Source organism: Theropithecus gelada, chromosome 16 (assembly GCF_003255815.1).
Source record: "Theropithecus gelada isolate Dixy chromosome 16, Tgel_1.0, whole genome shotgun sequence".
NCBI classification, from domain to species: Eukaryota; Metazoa; Chordata; class Mammalia; order Primates; family Cercopithecidae; genus Theropithecus; species Theropithecus gelada.
Genome location: NC_037684.1, coordinates 54,738,489 through 54,761,749, shown reverse-complemented (window position 1 = coordinate 54,761,749; position 23,261 = coordinate 54,738,489). Strand labels below are relative to the sequence as shown.

General features: G+C 61.3%; 1 protein-coding gene and 1 pseudogene across 2 annotated transcripts in view; both read right to left on the bottom strand.

The window, feature by feature from the left end:
• Positions 1 to 10,434: 10,434 nt before the first annotated feature.
• On the bottom strand, positions 10,435 to 11,949 carry LOC112610159 (annotated as a pseudogene). Its single transcript, XR_003116283.1, has 2 exons — positions 11,944 to 11,949; positions 10,435 to 11,863 (listed from the first exon to the last, which is right to left on the bottom strand). The product of XR_003116283.1 is annotated as an uncharacterized LOC112610159 (transcript).
• The window catches only part of BAHCC1 (BAH domain and coiled-coil containing 1), a 63,463-nt gene continuing 51,944 nt past the window's right edge, over positions 11,743 to 23,261 (bottom strand). The window contains 14 exon segments of the mRNA XM_025363617.1: positions 11,743 to 12,827; positions 13,403 to 13,639; positions 14,352 to 15,529; positions 15,710 to 15,886; positions 16,019 to 16,138; positions 16,811 to 16,919; positions 17,086 to 17,161; positions 17,246 to 17,360; positions 17,445 to 17,601; positions 17,877 to 17,981; positions 18,139 to 18,440; positions 18,681 to 18,859; positions 19,686 to 19,978; positions 20,793 to 20,916. Of these exon segments, the coding sequence (XP_025219402.1) occupies positions 12,621 to 12,827; positions 13,403 to 13,639; positions 14,352 to 15,529; positions 15,710 to 15,886; positions 16,019 to 16,138; positions 16,811 to 16,919; positions 17,086 to 17,161; positions 17,246 to 17,360; positions 17,445 to 17,601; positions 17,877 to 17,981; positions 18,139 to 18,440; positions 18,681 to 18,859; positions 19,686 to 19,978; positions 20,793 to 20,916 (3,379 nt within the window). The 3' untranslated portion in view covers positions 11,743 to 12,620.

Sequence of the window (23,261 nt, the reverse complement as noted above, 5' to 3'; positions counted from 1 at the left end):
TGGGCTCAAGGATAGTGTCCTCCCCAGCACCAGAGCTGGGCGTGATCCTCCCGCCTTGGCCTCCAAAAGTGTTGGGATTATGGGTATGGGCCACTGCACCCAGTCCAGAGCATTTTCTATGCACACACAAGGGCTGCATTCACACACACACGTGTATGGAACAGGACGGGATGTGGGTTTTGTTTTTTTTTGAGACAGAGTCTCACTTTGTTGCCCAGGCTGGAGTGCAGTGGCATGATCTCAGCTCACTGCAAGCTCCGCCTCCCGGGTTCATGCCATTCTCCTGCCTCAGCCTCCCAAGTAGCTGGGATGACAGGTGCCCGCCACCACACCCAGCTAATTTTTTTTTGGTATTTTTTAGTAGAGACGGGGTTTCACCGTGTTTGCCAGGATGGTCTCGATCCCCTGACCTTCTGATCTGCCCACCTCGGCCTCCCAAAGTGCTGGGATTACAGGCATGAGCCACCGCGCCCGGCCTGGGATGTGGGTTTTGTGCTGCCACTGGCCCTGCTCACCTCCCTGACCGGGTGGCTGGGCCGTCACTCATACTCGATCAGTGAGGTAGACCCTGCTGATGGAGGAGTGTCCAGTTCAGTCTTTTGAGGAGGTCTTTGTGTTGGGTACTTGTGGGTACTCGGGAGGGAGGGCTACCTTCCCCCTTCGTCAGGCCTCAGTTGGCCCCACCTGCCACCACAGTGTTTGTGGGACGCCGGGAACCTGGAGACGCTCAGAGCATGCACTGTCACCAGGGGCGGTGGATCTGTCACTACTCCGTGCAGGGCAGGAGCTGACAGCACCAAGACCCTTAGGATTTTAACTGATGCAATCAGCTCAAATGCCGTCAGCACAAAAGGAAGCTACGGCCAGAACGGCCTGGGCAGCGTGGGCCTCTGGGCCTCTGGGCCTCTGAGCCTCCGAGGACCCAGCTGTCATCAGGGTTCTGTCTGTCTTTACATTTGTCTCCGTGTTTCTGTCCCTTGCTCTTTCTCTCTGTGTGTTGGCCTCTGCTTCTCCACTACAAACACGTGCTTCCCTGTTCTTCAAAGGGAATAGGGGAGGGGAATGGGGGAGGGGAATGGGGGAGGGGAATGGGGGCATGACCCAGGCAGGGCCAGGCCGGCTCGTTTCCAGCGTGGCTGCCCAGTAGGGATGCAGGGTCCTTGCTCATGCCAGGAAGGGGCTTGCTCCCCTGGGCAAGGGGACATGGCTGTGTGATTGTCCAGGCCTGGGGGTCGGGTAACAACTCTACCAGAACCACGTGGGTCAGGTGAGGGCAGTTCCAGCATGAAACAGGGGCATCTGTTATCAGGAGAAGGTGGCAGGAAGGCCTTGGGGCAGACATGGCAGCGGGGGCCACACTCAGCCCCCGTGGGAGCCACACATTTCCCCTGACCCACTCCCACGACTCCAGGGGCACCGTGCAGCCATCTGATGGTCAAACAAACACTCCCGTTCCCCCCAGGAGATGAGCCGGGCCACTCAGCTGTGGCTGCACGGGTGACAGCTGTGCCTGCTATCTGGGATGTCTGCCTCCCTGAGTTCTCGGGAGGGTCTGCCGGGTGTCTGCAGCTGTGGAGTGGATGCTGGAACTACCCACTGCCAACCTACCTGACACCCAACAGAAGGGGAAGAAGAGGAGAAAATAAAATAGAAAGCACACAGCGCCAGGCGAGAAAGTCAAGGTGCCCTCCTTTTCCTGAGGGGCCCCGAGCTACCATGGGTATCTGCAGTGCCTTCACTCCTGGCCTTACCACCGTTGCCCTCGTCTCCAGCCAGAGCCTTGCACAGGTGGCTTCTTTCCCTGGTGGGGAGACCTAACTTTTATTCCTGGGGTGTCTGAGCCCCTGTGGCTCTTGCCCTCTTCGGGTTGCAGAGGTCTCCCACCAGTGCATTGGTGTGTCGTACGGGTATGTTCTGAGGTCCCCAGCTCCAACCACGTCCCCTTGCTCAACTGCAGGCCAGAATGGCAACCACACACCCTCTTTTTCCTACTCACCTTGTGGCCCACGGAACCTGAAATGGCTCCAGATCCCTGGGCTGTAACGATGTCCCCCCTTGGGTGCCACACTGCAGACCAGTGCAGCTCTGAGTCAGGACCGGAGGCAGAGCTTAGGGGCACTAGTGTGACAGTGAGGGGCTGAAACTCCTCCTTCAACTCCTGCCTCCTGAAGCCAGGACTGGAGCTTCTGCTGGCTCGTGGGGTGCCCTGCCTCAGACCAACCAGGCTGCGTGGCTCCCGGGCTGCAGACGCCAGGGACAGAGGGTGAGATGGGGAATGGCCGTGACTTAGTTCCTGGCTGTGCTTGTGCCTGGAAATGAGTTCCTTGGTTGCAGGGGCGGGGTGGGGTTCCCTGAGCAGGTCTAGAGGTTCTCTAGGCCCATGGCATGACCTCACCCAGAGCAGTGCCCATTCCTGATCAGGACAAGTTGGTGCCATGCCATAACGGAAGGGACCAAAGTCATCAATGTGCCCCACAGCGCGGCCAGGTGCCCGTGAAGCATGGCACTGTGCTGGGATTTCAGGTCCACTGTGGCTTCTACGATTGAGCCTTCCTCAGTGTGAATCCAGACCAGCTACGGGGACAGCAGTTTCAAGACGGAGTGCCTGTGCTTGACCTTCCTCCCTGCACACTGCAAATCCGTGGGGCGAGCTGCAGATTGGCTGGGGGGAGGGAGGTGATGGGCACCCCTGGGTGGGTCATGTGCCCACCTGACTCTGAAGAACTCTTCTGCAGTGGGGCTTCTGGTGGGCTCACATGAGCCTGCACGTGCTCCGCCTCCAGGCACAGCCCAAATGCCTGCGGATCCTCCTGTTCCTCGAACTCCCCCGACTCCTGTCCCCGACTCGTTTGCCATGTGTTTTTTCCAAGTCCCTCACATCTGGCCAGATGGCCAGGCACTGCCCAGGACCCTGTGTAGGCCTCGGCCTTGAACATTGAGACGTCCACTCAATGTGCACCCTGGAAGGGGTGTCCTGCAAGGTGGGGCTGTGAGGGTGCAGCCGTCCACTTGGGGCTGGGGCTGGCATCCTACAGAGCATTGTCTGTAAACCAAGGCTGCTGCCTTCTCGGTCAGCAGGTGATGGCGCTTTGCAGAGGCCATGAGTTTGAGGTGAGGGAGGGTCAGTGTAGCAGGAGTGGGCTCCAACAGCTTCCTGAGCCTTCAGGGCCTGCATGGGTTTTTTCTGCCAGTGATGGATGGCTGGGTGCAGCTGCGTGCAGCCAGGTGGGCTGAGGAGACCCACTTTATGTTGGACAGCTGGGTTTCAAGGTCAACCGCAGTTGTGAAGACAGGCTGCCAGATTTAATGAATAAAATACAGAAGCTGGGTGCGGGACTCACGCCTGTAATACCAGCACTCTGGGAGGCTGAACCAGGGGTTCTAGGCCAGCCTGGGCAATATAGCGAGACCCTCCCCCACCCAACTCTATAAAAAATAAAATAAAAAAATTAGCCGGGCTTGGTGGCGTGTACCTGTAATCCCAGCTACTTGGGAGGCTGAGGTGGGAGGATGGCTTGAGCACAGGAGGTGGAGGCTGCAGTGAGCCAAGATCCCACCACTGCACCCCAGCCTGGGTGACAGAGTGAAACCCTCTGTCTCTAAAAAAAAAAAAAAAAAAAAAAAAAATAGGACGTCAGGTTAATTTAAATTTCAGATAATGAATAATTTTTAGTATAAGTATATCCCTCATATTGCATGGAACATGCTTATGTTACAAAGTACTTGTTCTTCACCAGTAATGTGAATGACACTGTGGGTTCTGCAACCCCATCCGGACTCCCAGGTTCCGCCGCGGTCAGAGCCCAGCGGGGAAGAACTGTGCCCTCACTGGGTCCCAGGGGTGAACCCTGATTGGCTCAGCTTAGGTCACATGCCTGGCCCAAAGCCAATCACAGTGGCAGAGGAAGCAGAGGTGTTGTGATTGGCCTGGCTTGGGTCATGTGACCAGAGAGTGGCATGGCTGTCCTCGCAGCCACGTGCGTGCATGGTGTGTCTGTGCCCCTCCTCAGAGGAGGCTCTTCCAGCAGCTTCCAGGGCCCTGGGACAGTGGCCTTGGACACCCTCGGAGGGCTTTGGCTTTTCAGAGCCCCACATGTCTGGGGGCAGCACTGTTTGCCTGCTGATCCTTCAGAATCCCCGGCTGCCCCACAGAGCTTGCAGCCCTGAGCAGAGGCTGTCTGGGCTCTGGCTGTGCAGACCTGCCTTGTCAGTGGGTGCTCCTCCCCTTCTTGTCCGGGCCCCCCGACATCACCTCTGGCCTTCTGTACCCTCGCTGTAGATTGGCTTTCCAAGCCCACCCCCCAGAAAGATGGGCCATAGTGGGGGCTTCCGGGAGTACCAGGCCAGGGGTGCTTTGCCCAGGACCAGAGTGGAGAATAACCGGGCCAGTGGTGAAAAATATAATTAGCCTCTCAGTGTGGAGTCTTCCCTCACTGGTCTGCTCACCGCCGGCCCCTGAGCCAGCCTGTTTCTTATAAGTGAAAACAGATTTCCTGACAAGAGGCAAGATCATAAACTTGTTCAAAGGCTCCCAAATAAAAAGGGTGGTTTTAACTTTCCCCTCTCAGCAAACCAAATTGTGAGGAGGTTTCTAGACCATTCCATCACCGCAGGAAGGGTTTGAGAGCCTGAGGCTCCTGACTGCTAGGAACCTTAGGGGAGACGGGCTCTGGGAGACCTCTGGCTTAGCCCACCCCACTGCCATCTGGAACACTTTTTCTCAGTGAAGTCTCAGCCCCCAGCCCCAGTCTCAGTGAGACCAGAGTTCCCACTGGCCGCCTAGCCAGTCTGCCCCGGGGCTGAGGGCCCAGGCCTGGAGACTGTTCTCTGAGTCAGTTTTCTGAGGTGATGCCAGTGGAAGACGAGTCCTACCTAGCAAGCCCGTAGTCCTGCCTTTCTCTGCAAGCTGCCTTAGCTCAACTTTTGTCTTCGGATTAAACTAGTTAAAGGAAGCAACTGTGGATGCCCCCAGAAGTGCATTCTGCTAGGAGCTGAGCTTCCTGGAAGGGCAACAAGACGGCTCCTCTCCCTGGGGGCCTGAAGCCGGATTCCTTGGCTTGCAGCTGCTCTGTACTGCGGAAAGGCCCGTCCTGTACCCTTCGATGTGGCTTCTTGGAGTTCCTGGTGTGCCAGGTGCCACGGCTTCTGTGTGCTGGCCTTCTTCCCTACTGGGCTCTGAGTTTCTTGAGGGTGGGGGCTTTGTGTAATCTTCTCAACACTGCATCCTGGTGCATGGCACAGGGCCTGGCACACAGTAGGTCTTCAGTTTGTATGAATACTTGCTGAAATGACGGACAGATGGATGGGCAGATGGACAGAGGAATGGATGTCTGAGAAGGAAACAAGATGTGTCCTTGCCAAGAACAGATCACATCATCAGGGGTTGAGAACCAGCATGCACTGTCCCCTGCTTTGATGGGACAGGGACATCACAGGCCTCTTCTGGCAGGATGACAGATTCTAGGATATTTGGGATAGGCTGGAGGTGTTGAGTTTCCCCACCAGCCCTGGGTATCATGAGGGACCCTGCTGTCCTCTCTGTCCAGGGAGACAGGACTGGAGATTTTCCCTGAACAGTAGGTGTTGGCCCAGGAAGCCTAGGGTGCTGTGTCAATCCCCTGCCTTTTCTTTCTGTAAATGGGTACAGCCAGCCTCAGGAGCCTGCAAAAAACAGACAGGAAACACCCATCAGAGTGGGCCCTGCTGATTCTAAAGCACAGGATAGAGCCTGCCTGAAAACTCAATCTCAGCAAAGAAAAGGGGCAAAAGACTCCAGGGGGATGTGGAATGTAAGAAAACAGATGCTTTTCTCAGTTCTGCGGCGACATCAGGCCCAAGACCATGTGGCACGCTCATGGCAAACCCTGCTCCAGGCTCCGAGTGGCGGCTGTCTGTGTCTGCTTTTTTCTTTTTCTTTTTCTTTTTTTTTTTTGAGAGAGTTTCGCTCTTATTGCTCAGGCTGGAGTGCAGTGGCGAGATCTCAGCTCACTGCAAACTCTGCCTCCTGGGTTCAGGCAATTCTCCTGCCTCAGCCTCCCAAGTAGCTGGGATTACAGGCGTGTGCCACCACGCGTGGCTAATTTTGTATTTTTAGTAGAGACGGGTTTTCTCCATATTGGTCGGGCTGGTCTTGAACTCCCGACCTCAGGTGATCTGCCGGCCTCAGTCTCGCAAAGTGCTGGGATTACAGGTGTGAGCCACTGCGCCCAGCCTTAGTGTCTGCTCTTGGTCTGCTGCTGCTTCTTGCTTCAGGAAAGCCTTTGCTCAGGCCCTCAGGAGTCCAGGGGGCTGAATGGAAGTGAAGTGTGTCTGGCCTTCGGAAGTGATATAAGTGGCCTGAGAGCCTTGACCACACACCTGATCTCTGTGATGAGGCGCTGACAGAGGGGAGGCTTGGAGGACAGCCCTGCTCCTCTTTCTGCCTGAACTGGGCCTCTCAAGCCTCCCTTGGGTGTAGGTGAGGACACAAGGCCTGGGGGTTGAGGCTGGGGGCCAAGGGAAAGGGGCTGAGACCACCATGCCGACTGGGCTCTGCCTGTGCATCTGTCCAGAAATCCCCTGGGCTGCGTGTGAGCCTCATCCTGGTCTCATGGGTGGGGAAAGAGACCAACGTCTGTATTTCACAGACAAGGACACTGAGGTCCGAGCTACTGGAACGTCAGGCTGCACCTAAAGGCCTGGCCCCAGGGCCACACCTCTACCCCACTGACCCATGGCCCGGCCCAGCTCCCCACCTGAGACAGGGGCAGGCCTGGTCCCCCTGGCAGCTGTGCTGTGGTCCCAAGTGGGCAGTGAGTGGTGGCTGGGCCTTGAACAATCCACCCGCCTGTCCCTGGGAAGCTCGCTCCCCTAGACGCGTCCTCATCACCATCATGGCTCCAGGTAGCCTGAGGCAGGTACAGAGGCTGCACTGACAGGGAGGGCACGGGAAGCTCAAGGCCGGGTCCTCTGGCTCTTACAGGAGGGAGGTTCTGGCTTCTCACTGGGACTCCTGGGGAGCGGGAGAGGGGTGGCTGTTGGGGGAGAATGGAGGCCGAGAGGCGCAGGTTCCTGGTAGGGGCTTGGTGGGAGGCAGGGAGCCGTTCAGTTATTCCCCTGGGATGCTGCTGCTTGTTTTCTTTTTTTTTTTTTTTTTTTGAGACAGAGTCTGGCTCTGTCACCCAGGCTGGAGTGCAGTGGCCGCATCTCAGCTCACTGCAAGCTCCGCCTCCCGGGTTCCCGCCATTCTCCTGCCTCAGCCTCCCGAGTAGCTGGGACTACAGGCGCCCGTCACCTCGCCCGGCTAGTTTTTTGTATTTTTAGTAGAGACGGGGTTTCACCGTGTTAGCCAGGATGGTCTCGATCTCCTGACCTCGTGATCCGCCCGTCTCGGCCTCCCAAAGTGCTGGGATTACAGGCTTGAGCCACTGCGCCCGGCCTGCTGCTTGTTTTCTTAGCCTGCACCCAGGGGCCAGAGGCAGTTCCCTCCTCACCCTGCCTGGTACAGACTCAAGAGACCACTGAGGGGCCCACCCGGCATGGGCATCTGGCCAGCTCCAGTGCCCGGTGACCCTGTGATGGCTGAGCGGTGCGGGTGCCTCTCCCCAACTCCCTACCAACCCCCAGCAACCTCGGCAGGCCGGGGACGAACACTTAAAGCCCCCTGGTCCCCAATTGGTTTGTGGTATTAAAAACGAATTGCGATCAGCCAGGTTGTCATTTCTACCTGATAAAACATCACTTTTATTGATCTTACTCACCCAGCGCCAGCATTCATCTTGCTCCAGCATTTCACATAATGGCCCGTTTGTCTTGGTCAAAGTGTAGTCTTACATGTTTAACCCTTGGGGCTCTGCAGCTGTGCGTGCCCAGCCCCCAGACCGTCCTTCCCACAACGCCCCGCCCTTTGTCCAAGCCCGGTTCTGGGGGCAGGCGGTTCTGGAAGGCAAGGATGGCTGTGTCTGAGATAAGGTGGGAGGATGAGTGGCAGAGAGACGGTGGAGGGGAGGGTAGCACGGTGGTGTTTTGAGGCCAGGCCCAGGCACGAGTCCTGCCGTTAAGACTCAGCAGTGCGCCCTGCAGGGCTCCCGGGGAGGTCAGTCCCTTGAGGTCGGGGGCTCACCTAAGCCTGTGGTCAACCCCACTCGCTGTGTCCGGGTCACCTGCCTCCTGGGCTCACCCAGACCATTCCTGGGCCCATTGGTGGCACCGCCTTCAGCCAGGCCCCCTCTGCAGCCATTTCCGGCCCTCAGTCCCACCTGGACCCCTGGCCCTGTGCCATCCTTAAAGTGTTTCTTCTTGGTGCTAGACCTTCCCCGCAGGTACCTGTGCTGGCCTGGGCCCTTCAACCCTGACTCCCAGGTGTCTAGTTGACCTGGCCCCTCTAACCCTGACCCCCAGGTGCCTGGCTGGCCTGGGACCTCCAACCCTGACCCCCAGGTGCCTGTCTGGCCTGGGACCTCCAACCCTGACTCCCAGGCTGCAGAACGAGTGCCTCAATTTGACTGCAGACTCTGCTTAGAGCTCTTGGGGCATCCATTGTCAAAGAGAGAACACAGGCTTCACGCGGTTCTCAGGGGCTTGAGATTTGGACTCTGCCACCCTCTAGCTCTAGCATCAGTCCCCTACCTCCCCCCGCCCCTATTGACTACCTGCTGGCCACCCCAGCTGTTCCTTCACTACCCTCTCCCCTGCCCTGGGCTCTTCCAAGACAGCCCCGCTATTATTTCTTCCAGGGAGTCCACCTGGACTGCCCCAGAGACAGTCAGTTGTCTGCTTTGCCAGGTGCGATGTCCCTGCTGCCACATGCAGTGGGGGGGGGGGGGGCAGGGAGCTGCAGTGCGGCCCCACCAGGCCTGGCTCAGCCCTGATACCACACTTTTGGCTGAGATGGGGGTGGCCGACCTTAGGGTTCCATGGGCGAGGTTATCTCGGCTGTGTAGCCCCGGGTATAGCTGCTGGGCCCCACTGTTCTCTCTCTCCCATCTGCCTGTCATGAAGGTGGGGCCATGGGCGGCTCACTCCCACCGTGGCTCACTGCTTGGTACACTGCTAGCACCAGGCAGTGCTGGATGAATGGAGGATTTGAACCCAAGACCTGCTGGCAGAGGTTTCCTGTGGGCTTCCCAGGCAGGTGTCACCTCTCCGGCCTGGGCGTCACCCGGCTCTCTTGCCCCAGAGTCCCTGTTGGCTGCCTGTGGCCTCTCTGTGCGACCTGCTCCAACAGGCAAGCTCCTGGGGTGGGCAGGAGGTGGCAGCAAGGCCTGGCTCAGGGCTCCAGGAGCCGGGGCAACAGCTGCAGGCCTTCCTCCCTGTTCCGGGCTGGCTTCTGCCCCACAAAGTCATTGAGATGACAGAAGTCAGGGTCTCCTGAGCCCACAGGGAGTGTCTGGTCCCACCCATCTTTCCTTTCTTACCACAGAGGACCCCCGACCCGGAAACCTGGTCCAGCAGGCCCTCCTTACCCAGGGCCCGGCCAAGGTCCTCATCTGCTCCCTGCCCTCGCGGCAGCCTGAGGCATGGTCGGTCCCTGAGCACCTCCCTCCACACTCACTGGCCCACAGAGGCGCTGCTGACTCAGGGACTCCATCCTCCAAGGACCGTGTTTCCTGGCCGTGGGCACAGTTGTGACCAGGCACTCGGGGCCCACTGGGACAGATGCACACCGACTTCACGCAGCTTCCCGAGATCCCGGTGGCAGAGGGGGGACAAGGAGGGTCCTCCACCCCCTGCAAGCATCCAGCTTCCTCTGGGTCTGCAGCCTCATCAACAGGGCTCCCTCCAGCTTGGGGTGCACTGATCTGTGTTCCCACACCCAGGCCGTGGGCCGGTCCTCGCAGGGTGGCCATTCACATCAGAGGCCCTGCCCAGCATGGTGGTTCGGAGACTGCTCTTGCCCTTGTCCTCTCCAGCGGAACCTACTCTGGCCCCGGACTCTGGCTCAGGCTGGAGGGACCCCACCCCTAAGACCACCCTAACCCCATTCCAGTCACATGACCCTTTCCTGGCCTGAGGCTCAGTGCCCTGAGGGGCTACCCAGGGGGCAGTGGGGAGGCCTGGTCCAGAAGCCCCAGCTCTGGGAACAAGAGGCTTCTGCTGAGCCCCTGGAGCCCTGGCCCCCCCAGGAGTACCGCGGGACACAGGACCCTGGAGCCCCGAAAACCTGTACAATAGTCCATATATTTATTCTTAAGCAAGTTATCAATAAAAAATTTGATACTAAAATGCCTTTACATAGTCTGCTGTTCATAAAACCTTTGTGTGTTTTTTTGTCCATTTTGTTTTTAGTGTTTACATTGAAAAAAAAAAATCCAACCATCCCCTTAGTTTACACATTTACAGGAATAGTGCTTTCGTCACGTTAAGCACAGCGAGAGGGGAGGGGCCACACCAATCGCACGCACACAGAAAGGAAAAAAAAAACAAGGGACAAAGCGGAACCCAGCAGAAGCGGGACTCCTCAGCCTTCCCTGGAACTCCAGTGGCTCGGCGTACCCCCAGTGTGTTTCTCTTCACTTGACATTGTTCTGATCCCCGAGCCTCGAGCAGGACCTCGTACAACCACCTCCCCAGACAACCACCAGGAATGAAATATTGCACTCATGTGAGACAAAGGCTAGGCTCGGGGGTGGGAGCGGGGGGTTGGGGGCAGGGACCCCTGACCACAACGTAAGCCCCCAGCCTTGAGCTTCCTGGGGAGCCTCTGGGAATGGCCCTTCAGGGGGTCCGCCCAGCAGGTGAGAAACAGGCCCTAATGGGCCCAAGAAAAATAGGGGGGCCAAGGGGACCTGGGATTGGAGCGCAGGGCACCCGCCAGCACCCCTGCTTCCGAGGCCTGTGGTGTGTGGGTGACACAGAGCTTGTCCTAGAGCAGCGGCTAACTTGGGGGGGCTTTCCTGAAGCTCTCGTGGGGCCAGGGGAACCTTGGTGTGGGAGGACACGGGGAGTACGTGGTCCCCCATGCATTTCTGAAGCTGAAGGCTGTCGGGCTCAGGTCCAGGCAGCCCTATGTATCCTTGGCTGTGGGAGAAAGGGAGGGGTGTGAATTCTCCTGGGATACTGGGCTAGAGCCCCTGAGGGGTGCTCCTTGCACCTGGGGCTAGGATGTGGGTTCGGGTGGTCAGAGGGACCCTTATTCTATGCCCCGAGCACGCCCATCTGCCGCACCGAGTGGCACTGAAAAGACCAAGAAACCTCTAAAGGCGTTGGGGCAGGCAGAGGCGTCCGAGGGCCAGGCAGATTTGGCTGGTGGAAAAGGGGGCCCAGGAAGGGGCCTTCCCCTGCTTGGGGTGGGCCGTGGGGCAGAGTCTGCATTTTATTTTCTTCTCCCTTGGCTACAGCACTGCTGGCCTGGCCTCACCACCATCTACCCAGCAGGCCAGGGGTTTGGGGGCACCGATAAGGTGGGTGGGAAAAGGGGTGTCTTTTGCATGCACTCTGCTGGGGGTGAGGAGACAATCTGGCTGGACTGTGAACCTGCCCTCGTAGGCCCAGAGCCCTGCCCAGTTCAGGATCCTGGCCAAGCTGCCCCTTCACGTGGCACCTGCTACTTTCAGGAAAGTTAAGACCCCAGGGGTGAGGAGGGCTCAGAGCTGGGCCTTGCTTCCTGAGTGTGCCAGGGCAGCAAGGGTGAGGGGGGCGAGGGGCCAGTCCCTCCCTGCTCTGGGTGGAGGCCAGACTCCTCGGCCTCAGACCAACTGGCCCCGGAAACAGAAATCAGATATAAGTTGGAGTATGATTCAGGAAATACAATCCAAACATCACTTTTTCTTATCAATACTTTAAAATATTTGTTCGTCTTTGTCTTGTTTTGAACAGAGGTGAGATGCACACGGCTGCTGTCACACTCCCTGGTCTGGGCTTTGCCTCTTGAATTCTTCTTTCCCTACAGGGCCCTCATCACCGCCCCCTGCTCTAACACTTCTTTTCTAGGAGACGCACTGAAAGCAAATAAACTCGACTGACTTTCATCTTACACGGTTGTCCCCCCAAGAGATTGGAGGGTGCCACCAAGGGTCCCACCTGACCCTCCCATGGCCTCTGCCCCCTGCCCCGAGCTGCCTCTGTCGTCCCAGGTGCCCCCATTGGAACCCAGCTGGGCTGAGAACAGTGCATTTCCAAAGGAAACCCCAGGACAAAAATCGCCACACACAAGCACACACACACGCGCGCTCACACACACCTTGTCACGCGGATGGGGAAAAACCCTTTTCCACATTTTTCCATAAAACTTCCCCGCAGAAATACAGTATTTACATAGAGAAATAAATAGACAACACACCTGATTTCTGCTTTCCCTGGTGGGAGACAGTCGGAGGTACTAGGGAATATGGCTTGGATTCGAATCTCCCGTGAACTGCCGGTGCGGGAAACGGAGGGTGCTGTGGGCGGGGCGGGCCAGGGACCCATCAGGGCCACAGCCCGACCCTCCGCAGCGGATGGGACGGGACTGGGTTCCGACACCTGGAACGCTCTTTCCAGGGAAAACCTAAGAAAGCCTGGTCTTGCCCTGTGGGCTTTTGCATATTTGCTCAGACTCGCCCCTGGGAGGCTGGGGCTGCCTCCTGCCCGGCGGCTTGGCTGATGCCAGGCTCCGCACACAGGGTCCCTGGCACAGGTGGGAGGCATCTGCGGTGGGCGGCTCAGCATAGGATGGGCACGCCATCGGCTGTCACCAGGCGCCCGGTGGTGGGGTCATAGGTGCCCGCCAGGTAGTAGAGGTCCTGCCGGTCCTGGCACTTGCGGCTCCGGGCCATCTGCTCGTACTGCTCGCGCGCCACAACCTGGCACTTGTGGGAGATGGTCTGCACGTCGTTCTCATCCTCATGGCAGGACTGGTACAGTGCGTTCTGCGGGCGAGGCGCGCGGGGCGTCAGCGGCCGGCCAGGAAAGACCCCTGCCCCCCCATGCTCTGTAAGGGTCACCGGACGGGCCTCCAACTGTGTCACCGGAACAGGGCAACCAGTCCAGAGCCCGAGGAGCCTGCCGGAGACCCTCTGGGGACTGTCGGAGTCAGAGAAATACTAATTTCCCTGGAAGATGGACACGTCCCATGGTCTGGAAAACGGCTTCTTCTCAGGGAGGAGCACAGGGCGTGCTGAGGGCAATTTCTGTCCTGGGCTGGCATCGCAGGCAGGGAGGACCCACGGGGTGGGGGCTGCTACACATCCCAGGAGTGAACTGGGCCTGCCGGATGCTGAGCACTGCCGTGGGCCACAGCCCCCGACAGTGGGGAGGGACCCGGGGACCCTGCTCTAGGGCATGGCTACAGGCTGTGCGGCTCCCCGCGGGGCCGTGGCACCTGCTAAGCGGGAGATGTGTGGTGGGGCCAGGTGCCCTGTGTTGGAGCACAGCGCTGGCTGCTGTCGTGCCCCCTCCCCGGGGCCCCGAGGGGGGCTGGGCCCCGCACCTGCCTGGGCCTCACCTTGCCGTCACACTGCCTCTTGCCCAGCTTGGTCTCCTCGGGGTGGTAGAACCACTTGACCTTGACCACCATGTTGCTGCCCCAGGACTCCCACATGCTCTCGATGCGGCCGATGTAGGGGAGGTTGGGCCGGCCAGCTGACAGGAAGACGGCGCAGTCCCCGACACGCAGAGTCTCCTCACCCCGCACGATGGCCTTGTAGAACAGCTTCCGGGCCTTCCCCTTCATGCCACGCCGCTGTGGGGGACATGGGCAGGGTGGCTCTGAGAGGCCGGGGGCGGGGGGGACAGGCGGCGGCCAGGAGGCGGCCAGGAGGCCTGGAGGGCGTGGTGTGGGTGTGTGAGTCTGAGTTTGAGAGTGTGAGTGTGCGGGGCGCCTGCAAGGACGGGAAGCGGCAGCACCGCGGCTGAAGGGCCATGGCAGCCATGGATCCGGAGCAGGGGCCGCGCCTCCACTGAGCCTGCACACGGAGTCATGACATCTGGACACTGGACCTGGGGCAGGGATGTGTGGACGAGACGTTCACCACAGTGTTATTTACGAGGGCAAAAGACCCACGAGCGGCCCTGTGCATCCCCGAGCAGTGCCCTGGCGAGGACAGATGCTGGCATCTGAGCGCGGGGATCCACAGCTCTCCAGCTGGCCATGCCACTATTGACGTGGAAAAGTGAGGCCATAACATGTGGAGTGCAGCTCGGGCCCGGCGCCGACGTGAAGTCGTTTCCACCGTCACGCAGGCCGTGGGCTCCAGCGAGGGGCCAGCAGAAGTAGCTGTCTGCCTCACTGGGTCATGGATGGGTTTTTGTTCTTCCCTTGAGTTTTCCACATTTTTTAACTTGAAATCAAGTAGGAAGATGCAAAAAGGAGAGGAAGGGCAGCAGGGGCGCGTGAGCCCACCCTGGTTTCCTTGGGAACATGGAACTCCACCTGCCACCCTCTGGAGGCCTACCTGTGTGGGGTTCCCCGACCACTTCCAGAGCTGCCGGGCGGGCAGGAAGGCTGAGATCTTTGGCCGGTTTTCCACGGAGGGCAGCCGCTGCCTCCGGGAGAGCTCTTTGGCTTTGGAGAAGCTCAGGGCCTCTTTGCGCTTGAGCTTGGATTTGCTGCTGCTGGGGCCTGAGCCCGCACCGCTGCCAGCCACCGTGGCCCTGGACAGGAAGCAGCGCTGGGCATGCGCGTGAGGGCCGCCGCCCTTGGAGCGCAGGGCCTCAGGCTGGGCCAGGAGGGTGGGCACGGGGTGGGTGAGGCAGGTCTGCAGCAGCAGGGCTGGGTCCTCGTCGTCTGAGCTGTAGGACGAGTCCTCGTTGTCAGAGGAGCAGAGGCTGGAGGTGGACATAGAGCCTGAGGAGGAGGAGGTGGACGAGCCGGAGGAGGAGGAGGACACGGACAGGCGGGCGAGGAAGCGGGAGGGCACACCGGCCGCCAGCCCCGGCCCATCCTCGTCCTCGTCCGAGAAGGAGCTGTGGCAGTCGCTGTCGTAGGGCAGTGGGAATTCTGCCTGGCCCGCGTACTTGCGCAGTGCCAGCCCCATGGACAGCGGGGGGATGGGTGCCCGCCCCTTCTTGTCCTTGCCCACAAGGGCCGGGTGCGCATAGCTGGGGCTGGGCAGGGGCCGCCCGAGCTTGGGGCCGAAGTCCTTGTCCCCCATGAGCAGCGCCCTGCAGGTTTTGTTCTTGGGGGAGGTCACACCCTCGTGGTCCAGCTTGACCAGGAACTCGCCGCCGGCCCGCCGCCGCCCACCCTTCTCGGCCTCCACCCTCTCGGCCTTCTTGGCCCGAAGCAGCTTGTGGGCTCCCCCGGGGAGGCCCGGCCCGGTCCCCCCGACGAAGGGCGCGTAGGAGCTGGCCAGGCTGCTGAAGGAGTCAGCGCGGAAGCCGTTGCCGAACACAGGTGCAGCCATGCTGTGCACGGGGAACAGGGCCTCGCGGGCCCGCAGCTTCTTGCTGCTGCCGTTGAGCTGGAAGAGGTTCTGCAGCACCCCCGGCCCCTTGCTGGCCGCTGCCACTGCCTTCCGCTTGGTCTGCGCCACTGCGGACCAGCTCAGCAAGGGGCTGCCACGGCGGCCCAGGAAGTGGTCGGAGGCCCCCGTGGGGGATTTGGCACCTGAGGTTAGGAGTTCGGCTTTACCTGAGGGCAAAAGCCCAGCGGAGTCAGCCCCAGCTGGGCCCACAAAACTGCCTCCACCTGCCGCTCCCTGGACCCTGCCTGCCCCTCCCTGGACCCTGCCTGCCCCATGGGTCTCCTCGTTCCCCCAGCCCCCAGAGGATGCCTTCCCCCATCTGGGTTCTGGGAAGTCCAGCAAAATACCAGCTTTGTCTTTGCTAATGGATTTCTTCCCGGGTGTCTTCAAAGCTTCGGGGCCATCCTGTGCTTTGGGGGACAGGCTGGGGGTGGTGGCTTCAGTGGGCGGGGGGGCCTCGCTGGACGCCTTCTTGGTCCTCCGGCAGCTGCTAGACACTAGCAGGGCTGGAGAGGGCTCTGTGCCTGTGGACAGCATGGGCCAAGGGCTTCAGTGCCATGGCTGTGGGGTACTGCCACCCCAACCCTTCCTTGGGAGCCTGTCTGGACACAGTGGAGCCCAGGCAGGGCCCTGCCCCATGCAGGTCCCGGGCTCACACTGGATCTTGAAGTCAGGCGGCAGCAGCCTGACATTGGAGACAGCGATGTGGCCGGTGTCCCCATCGTCAAATTCCACCACCACCGAGTCCAGGTCCTCATCTTCGTCACCGGAGGCCCCTGTGGACGGCACACCTGAGCTTGTGGCTGGAACCTCCAGCAGGTGCCCGAAACAAGGAGGCGGGGCTGCCGAGGCCGGTCGGGAGGGTGAGGGGAGGGCTCCAGGGTTCTTCTCCTTGACCACACGGAGGGTGGAGCCGCCCTGCAGCCCAGGAGCCGGGGCCTCCTCTCCAACTCCTGCAGTGCCTCCCGTGCGATGCCACCGTCACCCCACCCCGACCGGAACCTGACCTCCCCACACGTGCTGATGCCCACATGCCCACCTCCCAGCCGAGTCCCTCCTGGCGGCACCTCCCACCTGCCTGGCCACTTGCCTGTGGGATCTTTGCGCCTTTCACCCTAGGGACCTACATGCCCTGCCTGTAGTCAGCCGGTTTTGCCCAGGGGAGTTGGTGCCCCCCTGATGTACTCTGTGACCCCCAGCAGCAGTGCTCTGGGTCCCTTCCTGCTGGGCCCTCTCTGCTTGGCTGGAGGCCGGAGCCCCCCCACTCCCTCCCCACACACCCTGTGCTTTTTCACGGCGCCTGGGGAGCTCATTTTATTGTCGTACTCTGTCTAAGCAGAGAGCTAGTTCTGCCCTCGCCAGCCTCGGAAGTCAGGCTGTTGGGGCCAGACACGAGCCTATGGGTCTCAGAAGGGCCTGCCCCAGCTCCCGCCTTGGGTATAGCTTACCCCGGACCACGTTGCCCGGGTACAGACATCGAGACTTCTGGCTCCAGTAGGCGCAGACCCGCGTGCCAGGCGGGAGGTACCGGCTGGATTGTGGCCGCACGTCAAGAACCTGCAGGAACGCGGGCAGTGGCTGTGAGCAGGTGGGGTCCGGCCCAGGGTTGCCCGAGAGCCTGGTCCCTGGGCCCGGGAGTGGCTGTGGCCCAGGCTAAGGCCTTCCTTTGTCCTGGGGCGAGTCAGCCAGGCACCTCCCCAGGGCAGGCGAGCCCGGTCCTCACCGCTTCCTGCAGCAGCTGCTCCAGCGAGTAGATCCTCTGCCGGTTGCCCCGCTCACCCTCGATGACGATGCTATAGCTGGGGGCATTGGAGAGTGTGAGGCGTCATGGGTCTTGGTTGCCCTCCAGGCCCCTGCCCTGTCCCACCGTGCCCAGGCCTCACATGTCGGGTGGCTGCAGGGTCCTGACGCTGCCTGCGTACAGCAGGCTGTCTTCCTTGGGGATGAGCACGGGCAGCCCGTCCCGCAGGTCCTCCTTGTGGATGGCACACGAGCGCGCTGTGGGCACAGGGTGTCAGCAGCCAGCATGGCCTACCCACTTTCCCTCCCCAGGCAGCTGGCACCTTTTCTGGCCCCGCTCACCCAGGGCGGCACTCTGCTCTGCGCTCAGGGGGCCGCTGTCCTCCTCCTCTTCCTCCTCGTCCTCCTCCTCTTCTGAGAAGCTGCTGTTGTCGTCAAACTCAAAGTCGTCCTCCACAGCGAAGCTTTCCAGCAGGCGGCTCACAGCCCGGCCCTTGCCCTGGGGGCCAGAGGGGTCAGGCTTGGGTGGGGCGCGGGCGGGGTGCAGGTGAGTGCACAGTGGGCTCCCACAGAGGGGTCAGGCTTGAGTGGGTGTGGGCGGGGTGCAGGTGAGTGCACAGTGGGCTCCCACAGAGGGGTCAGGCTTGGGTGGGTGTGGGCGGGGTGCAGGTGAGTGCACAGTGGGCTCCCAGGGTTGTGGGGGCCAGAGGAGTCAGGCTTGGGTGGGGTGCAGGTGAGTGCACAGTGGGCTCCCAGGGTTGGGGGCGCTGCTACCTGCTTGCTGGCCTTGCGCTTCACCTTGCTCAGCTTCCGGCCCTTCCCCAGGATGGCCTTGGCATTGCGTGCAGCCAGTGTGATGGACAGGGCCCCGTTCTTCCGCTGTGCATGGGCAGGCAGAGAAGGGGCTGAGCCGAGGGTGGTGGGACAGCCTGGGGCTGACCCAGGGCTCAGGGGCCGGCATGTGGGGGAGGGCAGGGAAGGCTTTTCCTCACAAGCACCCACCCTCTTGGCCCAGCACCCCAGAGCCCAGCCTCACCCGCAGCACTGGCTGCAGCACCGTGCCCTTGCGCGTGGCCCTCTTGAGGCGCTCGCTGGCCAGCTGGCTGCCCTCCTCACGGCAGGTGAAGGCCCGAGAGGGGCTGAAGAGGGTGTCCCTGCTAGGGGTGGCCCCTGGCTCTGCCCGCAGGCTGCCCTTGGCCTTGCCCTTGGCTTTCTTCTTGCCCAGCGCACCTGGGGGCCTCTGCCCTGAGGCCCGCTCCAGGGTGGTGCCCACCTTGGCCTTCACTGACCGCCTCTTGATCTTGACTTCACTTTCAGGGCTGGACAGGCGACAGGCCCCTGGGGGAGGGAGGGAAGACCGTCGCAGGGATCCCCATCCTGGAGACCTGGCTGGTTGGGCTGACTGTACCTGTTCTCCCTTCTGGTTACCCAGCAACCCCTGCCCTCCCTCCTGGTTACCCAGCAACCCCTGCCCTCCCTCCTGGTTACCCAGCAACCCCTGCCCTCCCTCCTGGTTACCCAGCAACCCCTGCCCTCCCTCCTGGTTATCTAGCATTTCCTGCCCTCCCTCCTGGTTACCTAGCAACCCCTGCCTCTCCTTCTTTTTCTTGGCCTTCTGGTTGGCCTCCATCTTGACCACAGAGGAGGGCGAGGGCCCCAGCACGGCCACACTGGCCCCGGCACGCAGCAGCAGCCCTGCCTCCCTGGGTGGTGCCTCTGTCCCCAGGAGACCCTCACAGTCCTCACTGTCATAGCCACTGCCTGGGAGAGAGGCAGAGGGGTCCCGATGACTTGATGTTAAGCTGTGCCATTGAGAGGTGGGGGACATGACCCTCTGGGCATGCGGTTATGGCAGGGCTGTGAGTGGAACCAGTCACTGTCGCCCTCTGGGCTGCTCTGTGGGGCTGCTTTGGGGGCAGGTGCCTGAGGTCCTGGCCTCCAGCCTGAAGGGATTTGTATGGGTGTGGGGACGCGGGATTTTTTCTTTATACCCTGGGCAATGGGGCACCTGCCTGGCAGGGCTGGTGCCCCCTCCCCAGGAAGTCCCTTCCCCTCTTTCTGCTGTCCCCCACCTGCCCAGATGGCCCTCTGCCCCTCCCCCAGCCCCAAGCAGCCCTCCCTTTGTTCTTTCTCAGGCTTCTGAGACCTTGGGGGAAGGGGCTGGCGGGAGAAAGGAAGCTTCTATTTTTCTAGGCTCCTGTTTCTGGACACACGTGTTTGCTGGGGGGTCAGATAACGCCTCAGGGTCAGCCCAGCCGGACGCTACAATCGCAAGGGCTGGGGCCGCTGGGAGGGCTATTTTTAACCTGGATGCTTCCAGGGGGCATCCTTCCTTCCCCTTCGGCCCCGACATGGGGGTGAGGCACACCGAGAGCCACTGAGCTTGCCTTGCGGATGGGGGTCTCCTTCTGTGAGACACTCGCCTTCTTCCCCAGCCTGTCTAGTGAGAAGGTCTCCTTGGACCTGTCACACCCCACGAGCCCTGACCCAGCCCTGGTGGTGGCCGTGAACCTGCTGCCCCCTCCTCCAGCCCCCCAGTGACCATGACCGGGGCTCCTGGCAGTGGCCACTCACGCCAGCAACTTGCCTGCCTCCTGGGACGCAGCCACGGAGGGCTGGGCTGGGCACCTGGGTGTCTCCCGGCTGCTGTGGCCCTTGGGCTGTGGGTGCCGCGTGGCCCCAGACACCTTGGCACTCTTGGCTCGGGACAGCTTCTCCCGGATGCGCCCCCCAGGGGTGGCCTCCTTCTGCTGGAAAGAGCTGAGGCCTGTGGGCAGCCCTTTGCTCTTGACTGTGGGCTTCAGCTGGGCCACCCTGTGGGCCACAGAGGGTGCCAGCCCGCCCGGGCAGCCGCTCTTCTTACACTGTGCCTTCTCCTGTGAACAGGGAGGGGCAGCTGCACTCTCAGGGCGCCCTCTGCAAACCGCAGCCCCTGGGTGGTCAGGTGCCTCTCTGTTGATGCCCGGCTCAGAACTGGTACCTCCCAGGTCCCTGCCCTCGATCCACAGGAACTGAAGGGATGTCTGGCTCAGAGACACAGGGCCTGCCCCTGGAGCCTACGCTTGGGCCTCTCCCACCCACTCCACTGCCTACCAACTGCCCACCCCACTTAGGGGGCATGGAGGAGGCTGAGGGCCCAGTGGCTGTGGGTTGTGGGGCCAGGCCATTAGCTTTTCTCAAGGCAGAGATGAAACAGCATCTGGACAGAAGGATCGGCCCCCTGGGCAGACAGGCGAAGCACGCTGGGGCCCACCTCTCACCCGGCCCCGAGGCCACGGAGAGGGGAGGGCAGGAGGCATCTGCTGTGCCAAGAAGGAAGGGGTGCCGGCAGCCGGGGGAGCCCCCGCCACACCAAGTGTGCTCCGGGCCACCTGAGGAAAGGCAGGGCCTCGCTCTGGGGAGTCTCTGTGAGGAGAGTGTGGCCTCGGCATTTGCTTTCCTGCTAGGGTGAGACGAGGAGGGTGGAGACACACGGGCAAGTGGCAGCAGGGCCACCCGGTCAGACCTTCCCACGTCACACCACAGGGTTGGGCTCCTCCTCCTGCCATTGGCACTCAGAGCTCCCAGCCTTAGTTCACTTGGTTCTGAGCAACGGGTGTCAGCACGGGGCTGGGGAGAGTCTGCTATCTGCTACCTGCCCAGGAAGGGACCTGAAGGGCCCTGGGGCCAGGCAGGTGCTTCAGCACTCACCACAGAGGCGGTCTGCAGGCCCGCGTAGACGCTCCTCTCCAGCTTGCTCCGTTTCTTTGCAGGCTCGCCCCCGCTGCCCCCTCGCAGCTCCGCGCACAGCAGACCCAGGCTTGTCCGCACCGCCCTGGGGGAATGGGGTGGTGGGTGCAGGGCACATGCAGTCCTGGCCGCCCCAGCCTTGTCCCCCTACTGTCTCTGTAGTGGGTCACACTCCTCCAAAGGCCCTACGTCTCAGGCAGACGGAGCTGAGGGTGAGGGGCCCCGGGGGCTGAGCCAGCTCTGACCTCCCCTCAGCACCTGCCTCCAGCCAGCCCCTCTGCCTGCCAACCACCAGCCCTCAGCAGTCCCTGCATCCTCAAATCCACCCCACCCCCAACTAAGCTATACTGGAAGTAGGCACGCTTCTGTTACCCGAATCCCATCCTTCCAGCCTGCTAGGAAGGAACGCCCTGGCAGTGCTGTCTGGTCCTAGCTATAGTGACCCAGAGGCCAGGTGTCAGGGGCTGGGGCCGCTGAGGGCTCTGAGGGGCCGCCCAGTACTCAGGAGCCAGGGCTCTGCTGCTACTGGGGCTCTAGTGGGGCTGCAGCCTCAGCCTTGGCACCTGGAACAAGGGACAGCCGCACATGCGCCGTCTGTGAGTCTGAGGCAGGGCTTATGCAGGCTGGGCCCAGCCCTTGGCGGGTGTTCAGGGCCTGATGCTACCACCCTTAGGAGTGGGGTGGGCACCAGGCAGGTTTGTGAGAACTGCATCCACATTTCTGCCATAGCTGGAAGAGGACACGCCAACTGGAGTCCCACCTGGGGCGGCGGTAGGGGCAGGCGGGCGGGGCAGGGTCCAGAGAAGCCTGGGCTTTCCCCCGAGTCCCCAGGGACCCCACTGCCTGGCTCAGGCCCTCCCAGGAGCCTGTCCTGTCCTCCATGCACGTCTTGAGGACGGAACTATGCATCCTCAGCCCCTCCCAGATAGAGCCCTGGACACTGCTGGGGCCGAGCCTCAGTGTTCCCCATGCCCCAGAGCTGTGCTGTCCCCTAGGCTGGGAGCTGGGGCAGAAATCGACTCCAGCCAACATGGGCCTAGCAGCTACCTCCAGATGCCCCCAAACAGGTCCCACCTGATTCCCCCACATCCCGGACTCCCCATCTTGTGTGGGTGACCCACTCTCCCCAGAACCTCCCACTGCCCCATTTCACATGGGGAAGCCAAGGCTCGCGGAGTCTTTCTGCCTGTTCCTGGCTAGACAGGGGCTGGGGGCTTGGCCTCTCACCTTTCAACCCCCTGACTCACAGGTGCAAAGGGAGCCCCAGCTGCTCATGAAAATGAATCACAGATGGAGACAAAGAGCCCTGCCTGGTCCTGCCCGGCCCTGGCCGAACATCCCTTTCCACCTTCCTGCCCACCGAGGAGGCTTCTGAGGGCTGAGGGGCCAGGCAGGAAGCCGTGGGCCAGAAGACGCCCCTGGGCCCCCACTCCCCAACTTCCTGCACAGTAGAAGTCCCGTCCCGGGGCCAACTGCCTCCACCACCACTGCCTGGATGAGTGAGGGCAGGAGGTGGAAGGGTGAGGTGGGGCCCTGACCCTCAGGAAGAGGGGTCCTGGACTCAGTTTCCCTGAGGTCCTGAGGCTGCTGCCTTCTAGCCAGACCCTGGCTTCCAGGGGCCCTGTCCTGCCCAGCAGCTCCCACAGTACTGGCCGGTTCTCAAAGGGAGACCCCAGGAGACCCCCCAGGAGACACCTGGGCAGGGCAGGGGCAGCTCTGGGGGGCTGCCATATGGTGACCCCTCCACTGCCCACAGCCACGCAGCCCCTCCCTATAACCTTCCCTGCATTTGCTAATGTTTTGTGACATAAAGCCCTGAGATTAATTTTTTGCCTCTGTCTTAATTGAAGGAACCATTTAGTGCCGATTTAACTATTATTACCAAATCATCAGGATTGATGCAGTGCGCACACGCACGCGCCAATCGTGTTTGGAGGAGCTCGGAGGATTTATGCAAATGGGCCTGCCGGGAGAGGCAATTTGTAGCCGAGAAGGACAATTATACCAGGCCCGGGAGTGCACCAACGGCTGTGCCGGGCGGGTAATGGATAATAACATCGCGCTGGCAGCCGTGAGCAGCGCCGCAGCGTGACCAACGACTTTATACAGTGCAGATAAAGAGGCCTGCACGCAACGCCGCCTCACACTCCAGGGGGCCGGGTGGGGTGCGGGCGGGGACGATGCCACAGCCAGGTGTGCAGAGCCGGTGTGGCCGGGCCTGGGAGCTGTGGCTTCCAGAGGGGGACCCGGGCCAGTGTGCTGCTGGGAGCTGCCAGCTGGGCAAAGCCTGTCTGGAGCAGGGCTCTGTCCACTGGTCACTCTCGATGGTCTAAGGAGGGGCAGGGCCAGGCCTTCAGAGTGGCTGTGAAGAGGCACCAGCAGCCCCGGAAGCCTCAGAGGAGCTGGACCCTGCTGCCCCAGCCTCGAGGG